At 36.7% G+C, this 16,978-nt stretch overlaps 1 protein-coding gene across 1 annotated transcript in view; it reads right to left on the bottom strand.

Annotated features, from left to right (window-relative positions):
- Positions 1 to 16,978, bottom strand: part of FMNL3 (formin like 3) — a 63,414-nt gene that overhangs the window by 12,166 nt on the left and 34,270 nt on the right. Inside the window, exons 4-14 of the mRNA XM_072409641.1 lie at positions 16,454 to 16,530; positions 8,521 to 8,604; positions 8,043 to 8,195; positions 7,249 to 7,360; positions 6,882 to 6,958; positions 6,593 to 6,686; positions 6,378 to 6,452; positions 6,187 to 6,297; positions 5,951 to 6,100; positions 3,885 to 3,986; positions 1,315 to 1,609 (exon numbers count right to left, since the gene is read on the bottom strand). Of these exons, the coding sequence (XP_072265742.1) occupies positions 1,315 to 1,609; positions 3,885 to 3,986; positions 5,951 to 6,100; positions 6,187 to 6,297; positions 6,378 to 6,452; positions 6,593 to 6,686; positions 6,882 to 6,958; positions 7,249 to 7,360; positions 8,043 to 8,195; positions 8,521 to 8,604; positions 16,454 to 16,530 (1,330 nt within the window). The remainder of the gene's footprint in view (positions 1 to 1,314; positions 1,610 to 3,884; positions 3,987 to 5,950; positions 6,101 to 6,186; positions 6,298 to 6,377; positions 6,453 to 6,592; positions 6,687 to 6,881; positions 6,959 to 7,248; positions 7,361 to 8,042; positions 8,196 to 8,520; positions 8,605 to 16,453; positions 16,531 to 16,978) is intronic.

The following is a 16,978-nucleotide window of genomic DNA, read 5'->3' as shown; positions in this document are numbered from 1 at the left end:
TTATTTATATATATATATATATATATATATATATATATATATATATAACATTTCTCTAATTCTAAAGAACTGACAAAGTTATCCTAAATAGATACATATTTGTATTAGTAATACTGTAGTTGAAAGTGTCAGTTACCTACCCACCCTGCATACCTGCTTTACCATACCTGGCCAGAGATTAAGGTAGTATCAGAGTACTGCCTGGAGCTGCATGTTGCAAGAAAGCATTCTTCCTTCAATCTTTGATGTGGGAAAAAGACCTATTATTATGTACCAAATGTGAAGGAGAAGACCATGCTGCAGTATATGCAGTCAGTCATGCAATTCAGTCCCCCATTGTGGCAGGAGGTCCACTGAGAAATCTAGTGAAGACTTGTGAGACTGTTTTGTTTAAATCTGCAGTGTGGGATATATTATAATAAATACTCACTGCCGTTTATAAGTTTAGAAAATTGTTTTGCTAATTATTTTGTTTTGTGTATACCTCTACAATTACTTATAATTTATATAATCTAAGACAATTCTTGACACAACACAGTATGAAACATTACCAGGTGTGAACACTTAAATATGCCTAAACAGGATTTACAAGTGACTATACAGTGGTCCACATTTACATGCTTGTTTATACCGAATTCTATTTATGGACTTTGTAACGATTAAGGAAGTCAATTATGAATCAGAAAATTATGTGGTTGTGTGACTCTGTTAATGTTGTGTTATACACTTATTTATTCATGGGGTGCAACTAGTTTGTGCGAATACCTTAACTTAGTCTTAGGAGACTTTAACTATTGATGGATTAATATATTTGACATACTTTCCCTAAGACAAAGAAGTCAAAATTGGATTTTAGCTTTAGTTTGACTTAGTATTTCTGAGGCTTATTATGGATCTCATATTCAGGAAAAGATTTAAGCAGAAAGTGATTAGGGAACCTAGACTGGAGAATTATCCCACCTCAATGATTCTTTTTTGCTATTCTGCTCTCATTATTACTACTGATCCTGTGCCTATCTGATTGGCTAATGGCCTGGGTAGAAGAACAATTTAGGAAATCTGCTAGGCATAATATAATATAAGGAAATGAGTCAAATGAGAATCTCGATCATGTTACATGTGATACTGAAGACAGAGAGATATCTGTGACTGCAGAAATACCGTAGGTCCCCAAATCACCCTCCTTCCATTATGAAATGCATTATTTTGTTTCATGTTTTCTTTAAACAATGTCTACTGTAGATAATTACTAAAGCATAAATCAATTCCAGTGCAAATATATACAAAAATATCTGATAAATGAGCAATCCTTACTTGGCATTGGAGGGGGAGGAGGTGGAGGAGGTGGAGGAGGGGGTGGAGGTGGTGCTGCAGGAATGGGTGCTGGTGCAGGTGGTGGTGGAGGTGGAGGAGGTGGAAAGTCTGAAATTAAGGACATGTCTCCAGGTAGGCCAGCAAGTGATGAGGGGATGGTCCCAGAAGACCCATGCTTTTGATGCTGTAAAGCATTAGCCTGTTCCAGCTGGCGGAGCTGCAGAAATGCTTCCTCCTTTTCTTTGATGATTTTCCTTAGCGTGTTCACCTGATGACTTGTGGTCTCATACGTTTCCTGGAGATATATATAAAAAGGAAATCAACCACCAGCAATTTAAAAACAATGACATGGAAAAGAAGAGAGACTTTGCTGGAGATCTTATATTTTCCTACATTTTGGTTTTTGTGTATTATGGAATCATAAACTCCATTATATGTGACATATTACAGTGTGCAATAATGTAGATAGAACTCAGGTCTAACAACTGTGCTATGCAACTGGGCTAGGATTTCTTTTTAGCCGGGTGCACTATCCAGAACTTTTGGATCCAGTTGGATCACAATACAGGGGCTGCCACCCACCTACAGCTTCTTCCTGCCCAGCATAAGAACATTTCTGGGCTTCGACAGTTTAGGCTTCTTAAATTTGCTTCTAAACTCCAGGTCTTTATGGCCAACTCGCCCAGCAGGAAAAGAGCTGGTGTGGCTATACTTCTGAAATATTCATTTAAATTGATCTTATCCCGCTCTGTTGTAGACCCCAAGGGCAGATACCTTACTTTACATGGAACTTTTCAGGGTGTCCCCCTCACCCTGTGTAACCTTTATGCCCTGAATATTGGACAGATTCAGTTCCTGTCCAAAGCATTGTTACATCTAGGGGAGTTTGAACACACCTTTTTGGTTGTTGCCGGGGACTTTAACTTAACATTTCCCCCCACACGCATTCCTCAGGTGTTATCATACCCCAGAAGTGCTCCATCGTTTGTTCCTTGGTGCTGACCTCACTTGCTGGTGATGTGGGTCCATCCGGGGCACCCTGCAGCACATCTTTTGGTTTTGCCCTATCATTCAGGGGTACTGGTCCCGAGTTAATAATTTACTCTCAGATGTGGTTCAGCAGCAGATCTCTCTGGATCCTCTCACTCACCTTCTAGGTCAACTCTTTAGGCTACTACCAAAGTTTGCTCGTAAACTGGTGTCTCATATTTTGGTGGCTGCTCGCTCCCCAATCCCTTCCAAATGGAAAACTACTCATGCCCCCTCCATGGCTGACCTGCATAAATGCATTCAGGAGGTACGTCTTATGGAGTACCTCACAGCCCTCGTTAGGAATACCATAAACAATTTTCAGAAAATGTGGGAAGCCTGGGATTACTATTATGCCCAGCTGCCCAGTTAACCATTCAAATCTATCATGCTTTATGTCATTGTCACACTCACAACCGCAATTTCTGGACAACAATATGAATAGTTTTTTTAGCTTTTTACTAGTCTTATGCACTGTTTGGACCCTTAATTATGAAGAGGACAGTTTTTTAGCGCTCCCTAGAACTCTAATAGTACAGCTGTCCCAATCCTGTTATGCTGCTGTTACTCTTGTTCAGTTATGTTACTGCACTTTTTCGTTATTTATTGTTTTATGCCTTCTTCTTCTGTAATTTTGTTCAAACATTTTCAATAAAAACACAAACAAACAAAAAAAATAGTTCTGGGTACAATACTATATTGCCAAGTCAGAGTAAAAAAATAGCTGGTGATGCCTGGTAGACTGGGTCAGCTCCTGGAATCATGTCTTGGCTACCTCAACAGTGAGATCTCCCTGTCATAGTTCCAAAATCTACTCCTTTCCAACCCAAAGTTTTTGGTGTTTCTGTCTGGGTTAAATAGAACTTACTGTTACATTCTTCCATGATATAAAGTCTAAAGAAAACATTTGAATTAAACAATCTGCATAACTGAGCCTCTTACTGCGAGAGAGACTAACTTTTGTGATTTAAGATACAGTTAATAGTAATACAAGTTTATCAAATTAAAATTCCAGAATGTACAGTAGTTAAAAATGCTGGGAAATCTCCAACAAGTCACCACAAGGTGAAAAAGAAACTTGAGGAACAAAAGGAACAAAAAGGAAACAAAAAGTTAAGGAACAAAAAGTGATACTACAGCAGGAGATCAGTTATAAAAAACAAAATATACAATGCTTACCAAAAAACAATCATATAAAAGACCACATTAGAGTAATACTTTGCTGCTTTAACTTACCAAATGCAAAAATATCCCACAAGCATTTTAAACAAAAGATGAACTGGAACAGAATATCTGCCTATAATTGTGGATTGACAGGAATAGTGGGGCTTTGCACACCAACTAAGAGGAAATAGTTATTTGTGCCAATACTTCAGTACTGCAGCATATATTTTTTTTTTAAATTGGGAGACAATATTTGTAACCACTATAAAAAGTTTTGCTTTAAGTTGGGTTTTAGGAAAACTAAGATCCCTATGCCCCTTATGTCTATTTTGCACACACAGTGTATTAAGAAGTATCACACTCTTCTTGCAGCTCACCCTAATTATCTCCAGTTCCTTCTCCCTCTGTAACAGAGTTTTCTCCAGCTCGGCCACTCGCATTATGTTTTCATTCTCCAAATCTAGCAGCTTTTCCGTCATCTGAAAGAAAATCATGACTACAGTTATCGGATCCGCAGCACCTACTGAAGTCTTCCAGCAACAACTCTGTTCTAATATCACAAATCAAAAGTAAAAAGAATCCTAGGATTTTTTAAATCTTTTTCTACATTGAAGGAATTCCCCTGGAAATCTAGCAATATACTCCAAGAAGGAAGCATGATGCAATATATGATATTCTGTCAGTTTCTCGTGCCTTGTGTTCTAACTTGTGACAATTTGCTGTTACAGCTAATTTCTCTAGTTTTTGGGGAAATTAACTTTTTAATAATTTGTAGGTCTGTTTTAGTATTTCAAAATAGTACTGCTGGTCATATCCATGTGGGGGATAACATAAGTCATTATTATTTGAACATCTATCTAAGCTGTACCACGACTTATGGGTCATTTAAAGAATGATGAGTAACAAGATACTTTGATATCCCTATGAATATGGATAGGTCAAAAGACAATGTAATTTTTGAAGTCCTACCCTCATACATTAGTTATACTGACCTTACCAGTGCTTCCACACCTCTTTTGCCTCCAACCCATCCAGCAACATTACCAATTGCTGGGGGGTATGTGACAGCACTTAGGTCATTGGGCCCAAACCATTGTCACATGACTAGGGGAGTATCACTGCTCCCCTTAACATCTGACACTACAGATTTTTTTGTGCTTGCTGAAATGGAGCCAAGACCTATAGGAGAGCACTGACAAAGTTGACACCTTAACCCTATATTGTATAAAATATATTGTGAAAACTCTGCCATGTAATGAGCTTTATTGGTTAAGAAAACAATAAATCATTTAACGAAGATAAAAACAAACAGGCCATAGCCTTAAAAAAATATTTAATCCATTTTTTTTCTCCTTTTTAATCATTTACATTCAGATTCGCTGTACTGATGAACATTTTTACCTTTTTTTTCTCATATTTCTACAAAATTGTCATATTTTTGCCAAAGGTTCAATGCAGATAGAAATGTGAGCCCAACGATGTGATCGATCAGCATATGAAGATGTCTATGTATACACCGGGATGATTAATTGTGGTCAAAATGTACTAAACTCAATTAGAGATTCATTGCATATCACATTTTATTACAAACCGTAAGACACAATGTAGTTCCAAGGAGGAAGTGGAAAAATAATGCCACCAACAGCTGAGTTAAAAATGTAACATGTTAATCCTTTTTATTGAGATGTTAATGAAGTCAACCCAATACCTTTAGCAGTAGATATATAAATCTTACATCACATATGTAGTGTGTAGGACAGAGCAGTCCAAAGCGTCGACTTTCTAAATTAAGTTAGTGTTTGCATGCCATTGAAAATGTCTATAAAGTATGAACAAGCACCTCTGTATGCTATGTTAATATTCTTTGAACACTCTGAACAATGTTCAAGTTCAATGTACATACACTTAAAAATATCAAAATAGCCAGCAAATGATAAGGTGCATTTCCCCATATTTAAACCCCATTTTTTAGATACCAGTGAGAGTTGCTAGTGAATTGCATGGGCTATTTTTAGCAAACACATTTTCCTGTAGTCATTCAACTTTGAAATAAGTTTCCCTGGACTGCTGCTGTCTCCGTAAGATGTGAGAGTTGGTTGGCACAGGTTCCAATGCATTTTACCCTTTTAGTCAGTCTAGCAATGCAAGCATGTTTACAGGAAAAAAGTAAAGCATCAAAGTGATCTAAGTGCAGCAGTTTCTGCATTTTTCATTTATCTGAATGAAAAGATAACACATGCATATTTGCATGTTCTTAACTAAGAAACTTGTACCCTTCTCTTGCTATACAGTTTAAGTGAATCAAAGTATAAAGCTGGCAGAAATTCACATACACATAAATGTATCTGGAGGTTTGCTTTTACCAGTAATTGCATGTAAAACTTTGGAATGGCCATGTAAATTATATTGTATAGTCGCCTTATAAAACCTGAGAATAACTCACATGGGATAAATGTTCCTCCAATTCCTCTACTTTCTCAAGTGCAACATTCTTGGTCTCTGCATCTTCCAGCAGACCTCCTACATCAAACACATTATCGAGGTAGGCCTGAATCTGGACCTGAAGTTTCTCACTTTCTGTGTGTTTAGATTTCTGCAGAGAAGAAAAACACACATAGTTAGGGATTTGATTCATCAACCCCCGAAATACACCAGTGTAGACAAACATGTAACCCTTACCTCCAAGAACTCTTCAAGGCCCAGCTTGGTGAACTCATACTGAAGATGAACACGGAAGTTCATGTCTTCCACAGAATGAACAACAATATTAATGAACTGCATACATGCAACCTGTGGGAAGAAAAGGTTTGTTTATCCGCAACAAAAACAAACTCATCAATAATATCTACTAAACTAGGTGCTTGACTTACCATGAAATCAATATTACTGTCTTCATTCCTAAAATATTCCATAAGCTTCTCAAATCGATGCTTCTCCTTGCAGACCTAGAGTGATACAGAGTATATATAATAGTAGATACAGACATGTATATATATATATATATAAAGATAGATAGCCCTTGCTCTTTTAGAGTTATTAAAAGTAGAAAATTAATTGATTGGGTTAATGAAATATCTTTCCCTACCTCTTTAAAGTTGTCAAAAGCTGATAAAATAATTTCATGTCCTCCTCGAACCAGACACACTGCAGCCAGTAATTCCAGGACCAAAGCTTTAGTTCTGTTCAATAGGAAATACATCATGTAATGAAGAAATAAAATATTCTAGGTGCCATTTGTATTTCATAGCTAGGTAGGGGAATTCAACTGTGATTTGTGTTTTTTCAACCTGAGTTTATAGAAATATTTAAATGTTTTAGTGGATAATCTGCATGCATCCCAAGGAACATAAAGATATATTTAAAGTATCACATACCTTGGATTCTTGTTGTTCAAGCTAAGAGCAATTTCATTGACAGCATGAGGATGGGACATGACCAGATTGAAGCCATACTAAAAAAAAAATACAAAGTAGAGATAGATAAATAATTCAGATTGTTAAGTATGGGTATCCTATAGTCTTCATAACACATATGACAGCATTCATATTTGTGTTATCCTATAAATATATTTGGATATAACCAGATGAGCATAGTATGAGCCTATGAACATGCACACACATAGCTGCCTACATCCAAAGAGAAAAATACACAGAAAGCTTTTCACAGAATACCAAAAGTATTAATATTATAGCCTGTGCTACATCATATTTATCACATCCAACATACCAACTAACAATATACCTGGTAATTCATAATGGCACGGAGGCACATAATGCAGACATGTACATCGTCCTTCTGGCTGACCAGCCTGGAGTTTTTCAGTGCTTTCTTTCCTGGCAGTGTATTGTAGCTGCTAATAGGAGATGAGAAGTACACAGAATTGTGTTAATTCAGGCAGTAAGCTAGGCATTTGTGTTAACTTATCAGGCTCAATCACTTGTATGGTGAAAATAGTTCAGATTCTCCATATAATTGGGTGTATGTGTTAGTAGCAAATTAGTATTAATCAATGTAATGGGTAAAAAAAGGTAATTTTTGGAAATGTGTAAAACGCATAGCAGTATTATGAAGGTATTTCACTTATGGCAGTAACACCCAAAAAAATAAAAGGAATCATAAAAATGATAATCACCTAGTTCTACTAAATCATAGTCAAAATTACATTACTTGGTCCAGTAGATTATGATAACAGAGAAAGGCAAAATCACAGATCAGTTGCTAATTTTATTTCATAGATGTCTGTTTACTTGCTAAAGTTATAAACAGTAAGTGACAAACAAGCATGCGGCATATGATGTATCAATATACTGTAAAGTCATTACAACATAAACTTTTAAAATCACCATGTAAGCGTGGGACAATTTACATGTCAAGCATTTGTTTTTTTTCTATGGACCCTTTGCCTTTCTAGGTGCTACTAGCCTTTTTATGTAAAACTATCATGAACAGCATGGCTATGGAAGAATCACAAACGCAGCATTTTAGCAGGCTGGCTACAGGGAACAATGGCAAGGAGCGGGCACACAAATACATACCGGAGCACAGACTGGCGGGCAGAGCGAGCGAGGCCGTTGGCGAAGGGGGCATGGAGGGCGTTGGGACTCTGCAGATCCTCGATGGATCTGCTCCAGGATTTGGACCTTTCAACCAAGCCATCCTCCCCGTTTTCCAGGCCCTCAAAATCAAACCTACACCAAAGGGATACAAAGAAGCTTGAGCGGCCAAGGGACAGACAAAGGAATGGGTAAAGCAAAGCTACAAAGCAGAGGAAAAATGGTATACAGTCTGCTGGATTATGCAATAGCTGCAATGGCCGAGGCCAACAAACAACAAACTGAGCTGCATATGTCAGACAGCACTGGATGGAAAGGGTTACTTGAAACACATGCTGCTACTTCAGCATCAGGACAAATGAAATCACAGTGGATAATCATCATCATTTTCCTACTTGTGGTTTTTATGAATGGCTCTCCCACATATATTCAGCAAAACAAATTTACAGACTGTACTTACATAACCGCGCACTGTGCAAATGAGAGATACTCCACCAAAACATCCAGGCCCCTGTTGTCATTATTCAAGAACTCACGCACCCACCTACAAGAGAAGAAGACAATACTGTCAATTACTGCCTATGACAGGAAATTAAATTTGGGAACACGTTGGGTAAAACCGTTCCACATACATATGTTAACTATGTTTTTAAAGCCAACAGCAACTATGCTTATGATATTTTTGGTTTAGGAAAAATCTTTCATGCTTTACAATTAGATTCCAGGCTGTCAGCCCAGCAGAGCCATGTGACTGCTTTATGTTCCACAATGTTATACCTTGTTATGTTATACCCCCTTGCTCCCCATCTCATACACAGACCCCTATGGTTATGATTCCACAGAATTGTGCTGTACACTCACACAACTCAAGCCATACAACACTTTATATGAAACCACAAACTAGCTCATGCAATTTAAAAAGCGTATTTTTGGTTTAGATCATATGGAAACTTGGAAATAACTTGCATATATAGTTCAATACCTCAAAATGTTTTTTTTTTTAGCTGCAATAAGTGATTTTAATATTATACCAGAGACTAATGCAACACAAGCACAGATCCACATACCATTTACTGCTTTCATTGTCTGTGATTATATCTATGGTAAAAACAAAAACGTTCCAAACTAATTTCAGATACAATTATGCAGCTACAGCACTTGAATTTGACCATATGTGTATTTAGCTTGAACAGAATCCTCCACTGGAGAGAGAAGAGTTTTAGCCAGGATCACACAGAAATAAGTACTGAATAAATCACTGGCATCCTTTTAGGTTACTTTAAGTTTCATGGTCTTCCTCCATAAACTTGGGAGGAATTACAGGAGGCAGTTATTACATAAAGTACAAAGTTTCCAGGGTTTCCTCCTGGAAAGAACACTAGAACTCAAAATGCATTTTTCCTATTAACACCAGCATGCTTTACCATCAAAGGAAAAATGTGGTCTTCTTAGAATTGATTCAAACTTCTAAAGGTTACCTTTAAAGTTCTGTCTAGTCTGGCTTCTAATCACATTCACTTTTCTATATACCGGATACTACTCCAAAATTAACATCTATGGTCATTTATTCTCTCACTCACCAGGTTCTGTAACATATTCTAAAACTCCATTTTATAAACTGTCCCCCTTGTCCAAATCCTTTAAAATTTACCTCTTTTCCACAGCATATAATCTGACCCATGATCGTACTCAATCACTAATTCCTTCTCTATTATCTGAACTATATGCTCTTCTATACAATCATATCTAATTGTCATCATAACCAGTTACTGCATTTGTGTTATCCTTGTACATCCTTGTTTGTATTACTATGCACATCACCACAACTGTGCTGTGCTACAGAACTATACATTCCTGTCATAAACACTGATGTAAAAGCTTGCATTCTAACACAATTGTTTTCCAATATCAGATTTCTGGATTGCCCTCAGCTGTGGCAAGTGACACATTGATTGGGACTGATTTAATAAAGCTCTCCAAGGCTGTCATAAAGCTCTCCAAGGATCATCAGTGAAGCTGGGTGATCCAGCAAACCTGGAATGGATCTGGTTCGGGATTCAAAACATGTGCTAACAAATAGCAAATGACTTTTAAAAACTTCATTCCAACTTAGCTGAATCACCCAAATTCACTGATAAAGGTAATAATAATAATAATAATAATAATAAAAGGTGTATCTTCTCCAGCAATGGAGAGCTTTAATAAATCAGGCCAACTTTATCTAGGGTATAGGTAAATCACAATGCTTATATTACCACTGCTTACCGTGTCTTCTTTGCTTTATAGCAATTATAGTTACAACTGAAAACAGAAGAGTGAAATGTAAGCTAAACTGACTAAAAGGTATCTATCACAGAGGAGGAGTAGCCACACACAAGACCTAAAGCCTGAGTAATTCCATATGTATCTGACTGTTCATGTAAAAAGTACAGTAAACAGTCATTTTTTCCATCCATGAAATGGGTTGCTGTTTTATGGTAAAGTTGAATTTTTTCAGATTTAAGTAATATTTATTGACAAGCGCTTGTCAGACGTAATGATATCAGTAGCATATATTACACTTTAAACTGCCATTCATCTACAGGAAGAAGACACATGCAAGTTATGAAAAGTTATACAACACAGGGGGAACATTCAGTTTAAAGGAAACCTTAGATGTCAGATCCCTCTTTGAAATGATTGTATGCTGGTCAAATAACATAGCAGCAGCGTGACACCAGCACTAAAGTAATCCACTGTATAATACAATATGTGTTTTTGGTGTGAAGTACGCAGGAGGACATCTCCAGGCTTATAAAGCACAGCTCTGTGCTCTGCTTTGGGTTAGTGGATCAGGGCCCCAGCCGTGTGAATTAAGAAAATAAACAAACTTGAGCACTTCTCAGCTCCGTGTTTTGTCTGGGACACAGATATCAAGCAGATTTATTTCATGATTTAGTCAGAACATCAACACATGTAGATAAAAGATACAAGTAATACAGATTTATTTAACCAATGTCCTTCTGGAAAAGAGCCAGCACTCTCACTTAACACTTCATAATATTATGTACCAAACAGCACCTAAATCTTGTAACAGTTGTTAAAATTGCAATAATGAAAAAATTAATTCGAATGAAGCGCTGAAAGTTTTCCTTAAAGTTTATAGAGGGGGCTTTTACATCAGGACTGGATTAGAATTGTAGATTATGTATCTCATTAACAAGGGGGTTCTAATTTTAGGGTGTTCTAGTGTATAAGATTAAGCTTTATTTATATGGGACTATATAGTAATAAGGGCACAAATAGGTCCCTGAAAGGTGTGATGCATTGTGTTGCAGGTTTTTAGCACATTGCTGTATGGATTACTAACTTTAAGAGGGTATACCAAAAAATAAAGTAACTCCAGTTATCAGAACAGTGATTTAGAACAGATTAAGATAAAAGCTTTGCTGACACCTCCCCAAGTTATGAATATGGAAAGGTCCATAATACTTGGTTGACACTATGGCACCCCTGAGTTCTGGAGAACCGGGTTAAACATAAACTTCAACACCATCAGTATGTGCTGCAACTGCTTCTCTGATTGACATAGCTGTTACACTTGTTACAGACACAGAATTAGATTCATGTCTAATCATATCACAAGGACAACCAGAACTGCAGAATTTCATAAATTTTGCATACATCAGACTTGAAGAGGAATAAAAGGATCTACAAAGGATCATCAATTGTATCAATTAACCTAATGCCTATTCTATGTTAATGAGGTGCTGCAAAGTGGTGTTTCAATTGAGAAATAATTGTTTCTAAATGACCTCGACAAAATCCTACTGCAATTTTAGATAAATTGCAGTATGATTTTGTCCAGGTCATAATTTAAATATGCATAGTGTTTGCAGAGTTCTTCCTTAAACACCTGTTCCTTCTAACCAACAAGTGATAATGACTGAATAGATCAGGGCATGAGTATCATATTATCATTGCTGACAAGTAAAGCATACCCTTTTTTCTATATTATTCTATATAAGATTCTTGTGTTAATAAAAAACAGACATAGTAACATTTGCAGCAAATAGTAAAGATGAAAATGTGTATGGGGAGAAAGTTTTGTGCACTGTATGAGATCATCTAACACGTCTGCACCCACCTCCACAATCAGAGGTGTTATGGGGGCTGTGCCGGGGAATGTACATAAAGCCCACTGGAGATGAATGATCTCATTGTGACATGTATAAACATTCACAGAATAAAAGGTTATCGGGTCAGATCATACACAACACATTGATAATATATTTTAATATGAAGTGTGCTCTGATCTGTGCTTACTACTGAAAGAGCCTGGAATGTAATATATAAGGGGTTCTCTTGCATAATATCTACTAGAGATAACTCACAGTAAATGTACTTTAAAGTATGAAGGTAAGCTTGTTAATGTCAAGGGCTGTGGCTCCTGCATATGCATGGCAAACATAAAAAGAAGCATAGAACAGTATATGTCATGACATAAAAAATTAAGGGTCACAACATATAGTAGTATCATAGTATCATGTCCTGAACTTTTGTTTGTGCCCCACATTCATGTGAAGGTATTTGTATTTTACATTTGAATATAAAGTGAAACAGTTAACCAAATCAGATTGATTGTTATCTTGCTGTTTTGTTCAGAATATTCTAATCTAGATTCAATTTGACTTGTCATATATTTATTTTCTTTAATATTTTTTTATCGCTAAAAAAACAAACAAAAACAAAACATCCATGAAAAGTATAATACAATAGGAGAAAAATAAACTATTTGCAGATTTAATAGCTTTGCTGCTGAAAGTTGTAGTTTGTTCTGTGATCTCCATTGGTCTAGTTGCAGTGTATAAGACAGTGTAATGATATTTATACTACTAGATAGGTTTGGACCTGAGTCTAGAAGTATTGGGGGCCATGGAATGGGAAATTGGTGAGAAAAGGTATAAGGAGTAAATGGGGATGAAAAAGTGGAGAAGGCAGAAAAAACAAGGGGAAGGGTATCTCATCTGATATTTTATGTACTTATTTTTATATAGTGTTTTGTGATGTGAATAAGAAGCAAAATATTAATACAACACCTAATATGCTGTATAGGGGTATTAAAGAAAGATTCTTCACTCTTCTTTATTGAAAAATATACACATCCAAACTTCAAATTACTTGTACCAAATGTCAGAACAGCTATTATACCACTGTGATAATAAACAAAATCCCAACCTAATTACTGTTTTCACTGAGGACAAATTAATTTGTGTGGTTTGCATAATTTATGGGCCTGATTTATTAAAGCTCTCCAAAACACGAGAAGACACACTTTCATCAGTGAAGCTGGCTGATCCACCAAGCCTGGAATTGATTTCCACTTCTTCTTGGTTTCCCTTTGTTAGCAAATGTTTTGAATCCTGGACCAGATCCATTTCAGGTTTGCTGTATCACCCAGCTTCACTGATGAAAGTGTATCCTCTCCAGCCTTTAATAGCTTTTTAATCAGGCCCTAGTTCCTTAACACAGGTTCTTTTTAATTCTGTTCTAAAATCACTTGTGTATCATGGATACAACACTAGGAATGAAGACTGTTATTTTTGTACTTTTTTAATGAATTGTTCTGAATTTTAATCTTTCTTCTGTGGGAAATGTCAAACAACTTCAGTCTGAGTAAGACATGAGAATTGCTGAATGGCTTTTCTTGCGAATAAGATTATTTTCTTTCCTCTCTTGAAAACAGAGATTTATTGGGATTGCAGAGTGTTGTCGTTGTGCAGAAGCTGCAGTGTGTCTGTCATACAAAGCTCTGGCACATGACTCAGTATGACAGTAGAGATGTGGAGGACTTTTTCCTCTCCCAGGCCAGCAGCCCGCCTATTTCCTGTCTGCTACCTCCGCAGTCCCCACACCACCTCCTGCTCATTTCCTGTCTGACTATAGACTCTATTTCTGGGGATGCTTTCAGCTGACGTATGCAGAGGTCTCAGCTACAGTCCCACCTAAAAGATGCCAAAAAGTTTTTTTCCCTTCATTTGTTTCTACGCTTGTTCAGGTTAAATTATTCTCACACACTCTTCACGCTTATGGCACTCTTTTGTTTCTAAGATAAAAACGAACAGAATACAGAAACAGCTACTCTGCATTACACAGCGATAATGTGTCCACTAATGTGAATTATCATGGAATGAACGAACATTTTTGCATCACACATTGACACATTTTTCCCTTATACATTAAAGTGAGTATGAGGATTTATTTTAGTTGCTTTTAGTGTCCCGTTTCAATAACACCAAGTATAAGAAATGAATGGTTGCTGAAGGCTGTGATGATGGTTTTCTTTACTCTAGAGTTAGTAACTTAACCTCAGCACCCTAAAGGTAGCCATTGGCAGTAAAGAATTAGATGGGATTCTATGGAGAACCCTCTCTCTCCCCCATAACTGCCTAGAAGGACACCACCAAGCACATCTGTGTGTCATCAGCTCAGGTAAATTATAATATTAAACAAATGAATCCACCCAGTTACTCAAACGTGTTCTTCAGATATTAGGGTTGCGACCTGGCCCCAATACACAATACTGGCGCTGGGAACTTGCAATGAAATTTTATGGTTCACGGTATGCAGTCATCAAAGCAAAAGCCAGGAATACACATTGCACCAAACAAATATCTTTGAGAGTAGACTGATCAGTATGTATAAAGAATGTGGTGTGTGGTATGCAAGTAAAGCACACCTGAGCCACTTCACAAAACTAGCATGAAATAGAACTTGCAATGATCAAATATAACATTCAGGACATGATGGCAATCCTGTCTTTTTCATTTCCTTCCTCACTGTCACCTTCCAGTCAATGTGCCGGTACACTCCTGGGAACATCTTGCCCTCATCCAGACACCACCTGCACTGCTCCCTACAAGTTCTACTGGCCACAGATTCCATGGAACAATGTGCATATAATAAATGTAAAATAAACCACCAACCAATCTTCAAATACTAATTGCATAAAACAATTGCCATTTTTTATTTATTCAAGAAAAAAAATATTAGGATTTAATGGAAGTTTCGATTGCTTTTAGGTGTACATTATATCAGCCTCATGTAAATATTATTAATGATCAGTAATTAAACAAACCTTGGGCAGTTTGTTATGCCCTGGTTCTGAATACCATATTGCAATCTTTGTGATTCACTTTTCCCTTCTTACATTGTCAGCTGACTCACTAAATTAATGCACTTCCTGTATGGTTCATATCTCATTTCATCACTTGTTAGGCTTGGAAATGGAATGAAATTTAACGGAAAGTCCCCCTAAAATGACTTTAAAGTAAACACTGCAATAAGAAATACACCAGATATGCCCTTTAAATAGTTTCATCAGGAAATGAAACTTAAGCTTAAGCTTAATAAAAAATCAGCATCATTACACTTTCCAGCAACCAGAAACCAAAATGAAAATACTGTTGGCTCCTAATGTTTGACGATACTACTGAGATCATTACACATAATGTTTCCTACCTCCCGTAGGCTTTTACACTTCACGAATTGCTGAGGGATGACTAACCCCTACTGAATAACAGCAGCCAAACAACTTTTACAAACAAGAATTCTGCTCAAAGCAAACAAAATAAAATACATGGAGGAAATCTACTATCCTTGTTTACCAACCACAAAAAAAGAGAAATTAATACATTTTATGGGTTTTCTGTGAAGCTGCAGACTATATATAGCAAAAGCAGTCATCAATATTAAATTATTAATAAACTGTGGTGCCTGAACTTCAGCCAATGATCATTTCAGACACCAACTACAGTGGCTGCCACATAAATTCAATATTTATTATGGATCTTCAAAAAACATGGTATGAATCAATACAATACCCTTAGCTCATATTCTGTAAAATGCATTCAAGATACATCCAAGATATAAAAAAACACACCTGTAAATGCACTTCAACTATGAGCATTAAAAGCTTTTCATATTCTTACATGCAGTAAAAGAGCTTTAAATATGGATATTATTGACCGCTCTAGCTGCATGTACTGTGAAATGATTTATCCTTGAAAATCACAAAGGGAATCTAAGGCTGAGTTTAGTGGTAAAAGGCCCTCCTAGGCAGCTCCTGGTGGATGGCACCTGGCCACCAACCACTGGGTCCTAACAGGAGTTTCAATATTTCTACTGTGGGTACAAGCAGGTGGTACTGAAAAGCTCAATACCGCCCCAATTTCTCCCCTATGGGTAGCTGTGGGTGAAATGCTACAATGTAGTCTCAACAGCAGGAGCCATTCACAGGTGTGCAGGAATCCTGACTGCAATGTCTGACATATACACGCTTACCAACAAGTGCACTTACTAATCTGTATGTGAGATATGGTCATAAAAATATTGAAGCATTTGTAAGTACTTACCCTATATGATTTGTTCGCAGTGATATTTCCAGTTCACGTAAAACCTTCGTAGATTCTTGGACCCGTCTTCTAAATTTCTACAAAAATGTGAGAAAATTTAAATTGATATGCAAAATAGGCAGGTAAACAGACAGTGTCTTCATCACAAAAGATTTAGACCATTAATTACCATATCTCAAGGGATAAATCACACCACCTTAGAGATAGGCCTTTCATAAGCCCGATATTGAACACAAACCATTATCTGGAAAATACTTGAAATCTACTTTCTATGTGTTTTCTATTGTAAATCCTTTCCAATAGGGTATAAAAAAAAGACAACTGACCTATGAAATACTGAGAAGTCACAAAGATATCTACCAGCTGTTTTCATTACATCGAAGCAAATACTAATATTTAAGTTTAGCAATGGCTGGTTACATAATCTCTAAAAATAGGTTCACTTAAAGAAGCAGCCATGATATGCATCCTGCAATGACAGAAGTACTTTGATTAAACCCCCTTCCCTAAAGAAAGGTAATGAAT

The sequence above is a fragment of the Pyxicephalus adspersus genome, chromosome 1, assembly GCF_032062135.1.
Source record: "Pyxicephalus adspersus chromosome 1, UCB_Pads_2.0, whole genome shotgun sequence".
Classification (NCBI taxonomy): Eukaryota; Metazoa; Chordata; class Amphibia; order Anura; family Pyxicephalidae; genus Pyxicephalus; species Pyxicephalus adspersus.
The sequence above is the reverse complement of the archived record's forward strand: the minus strand, read 5'-3'. Positions and strand labels throughout refer to the sequence as shown.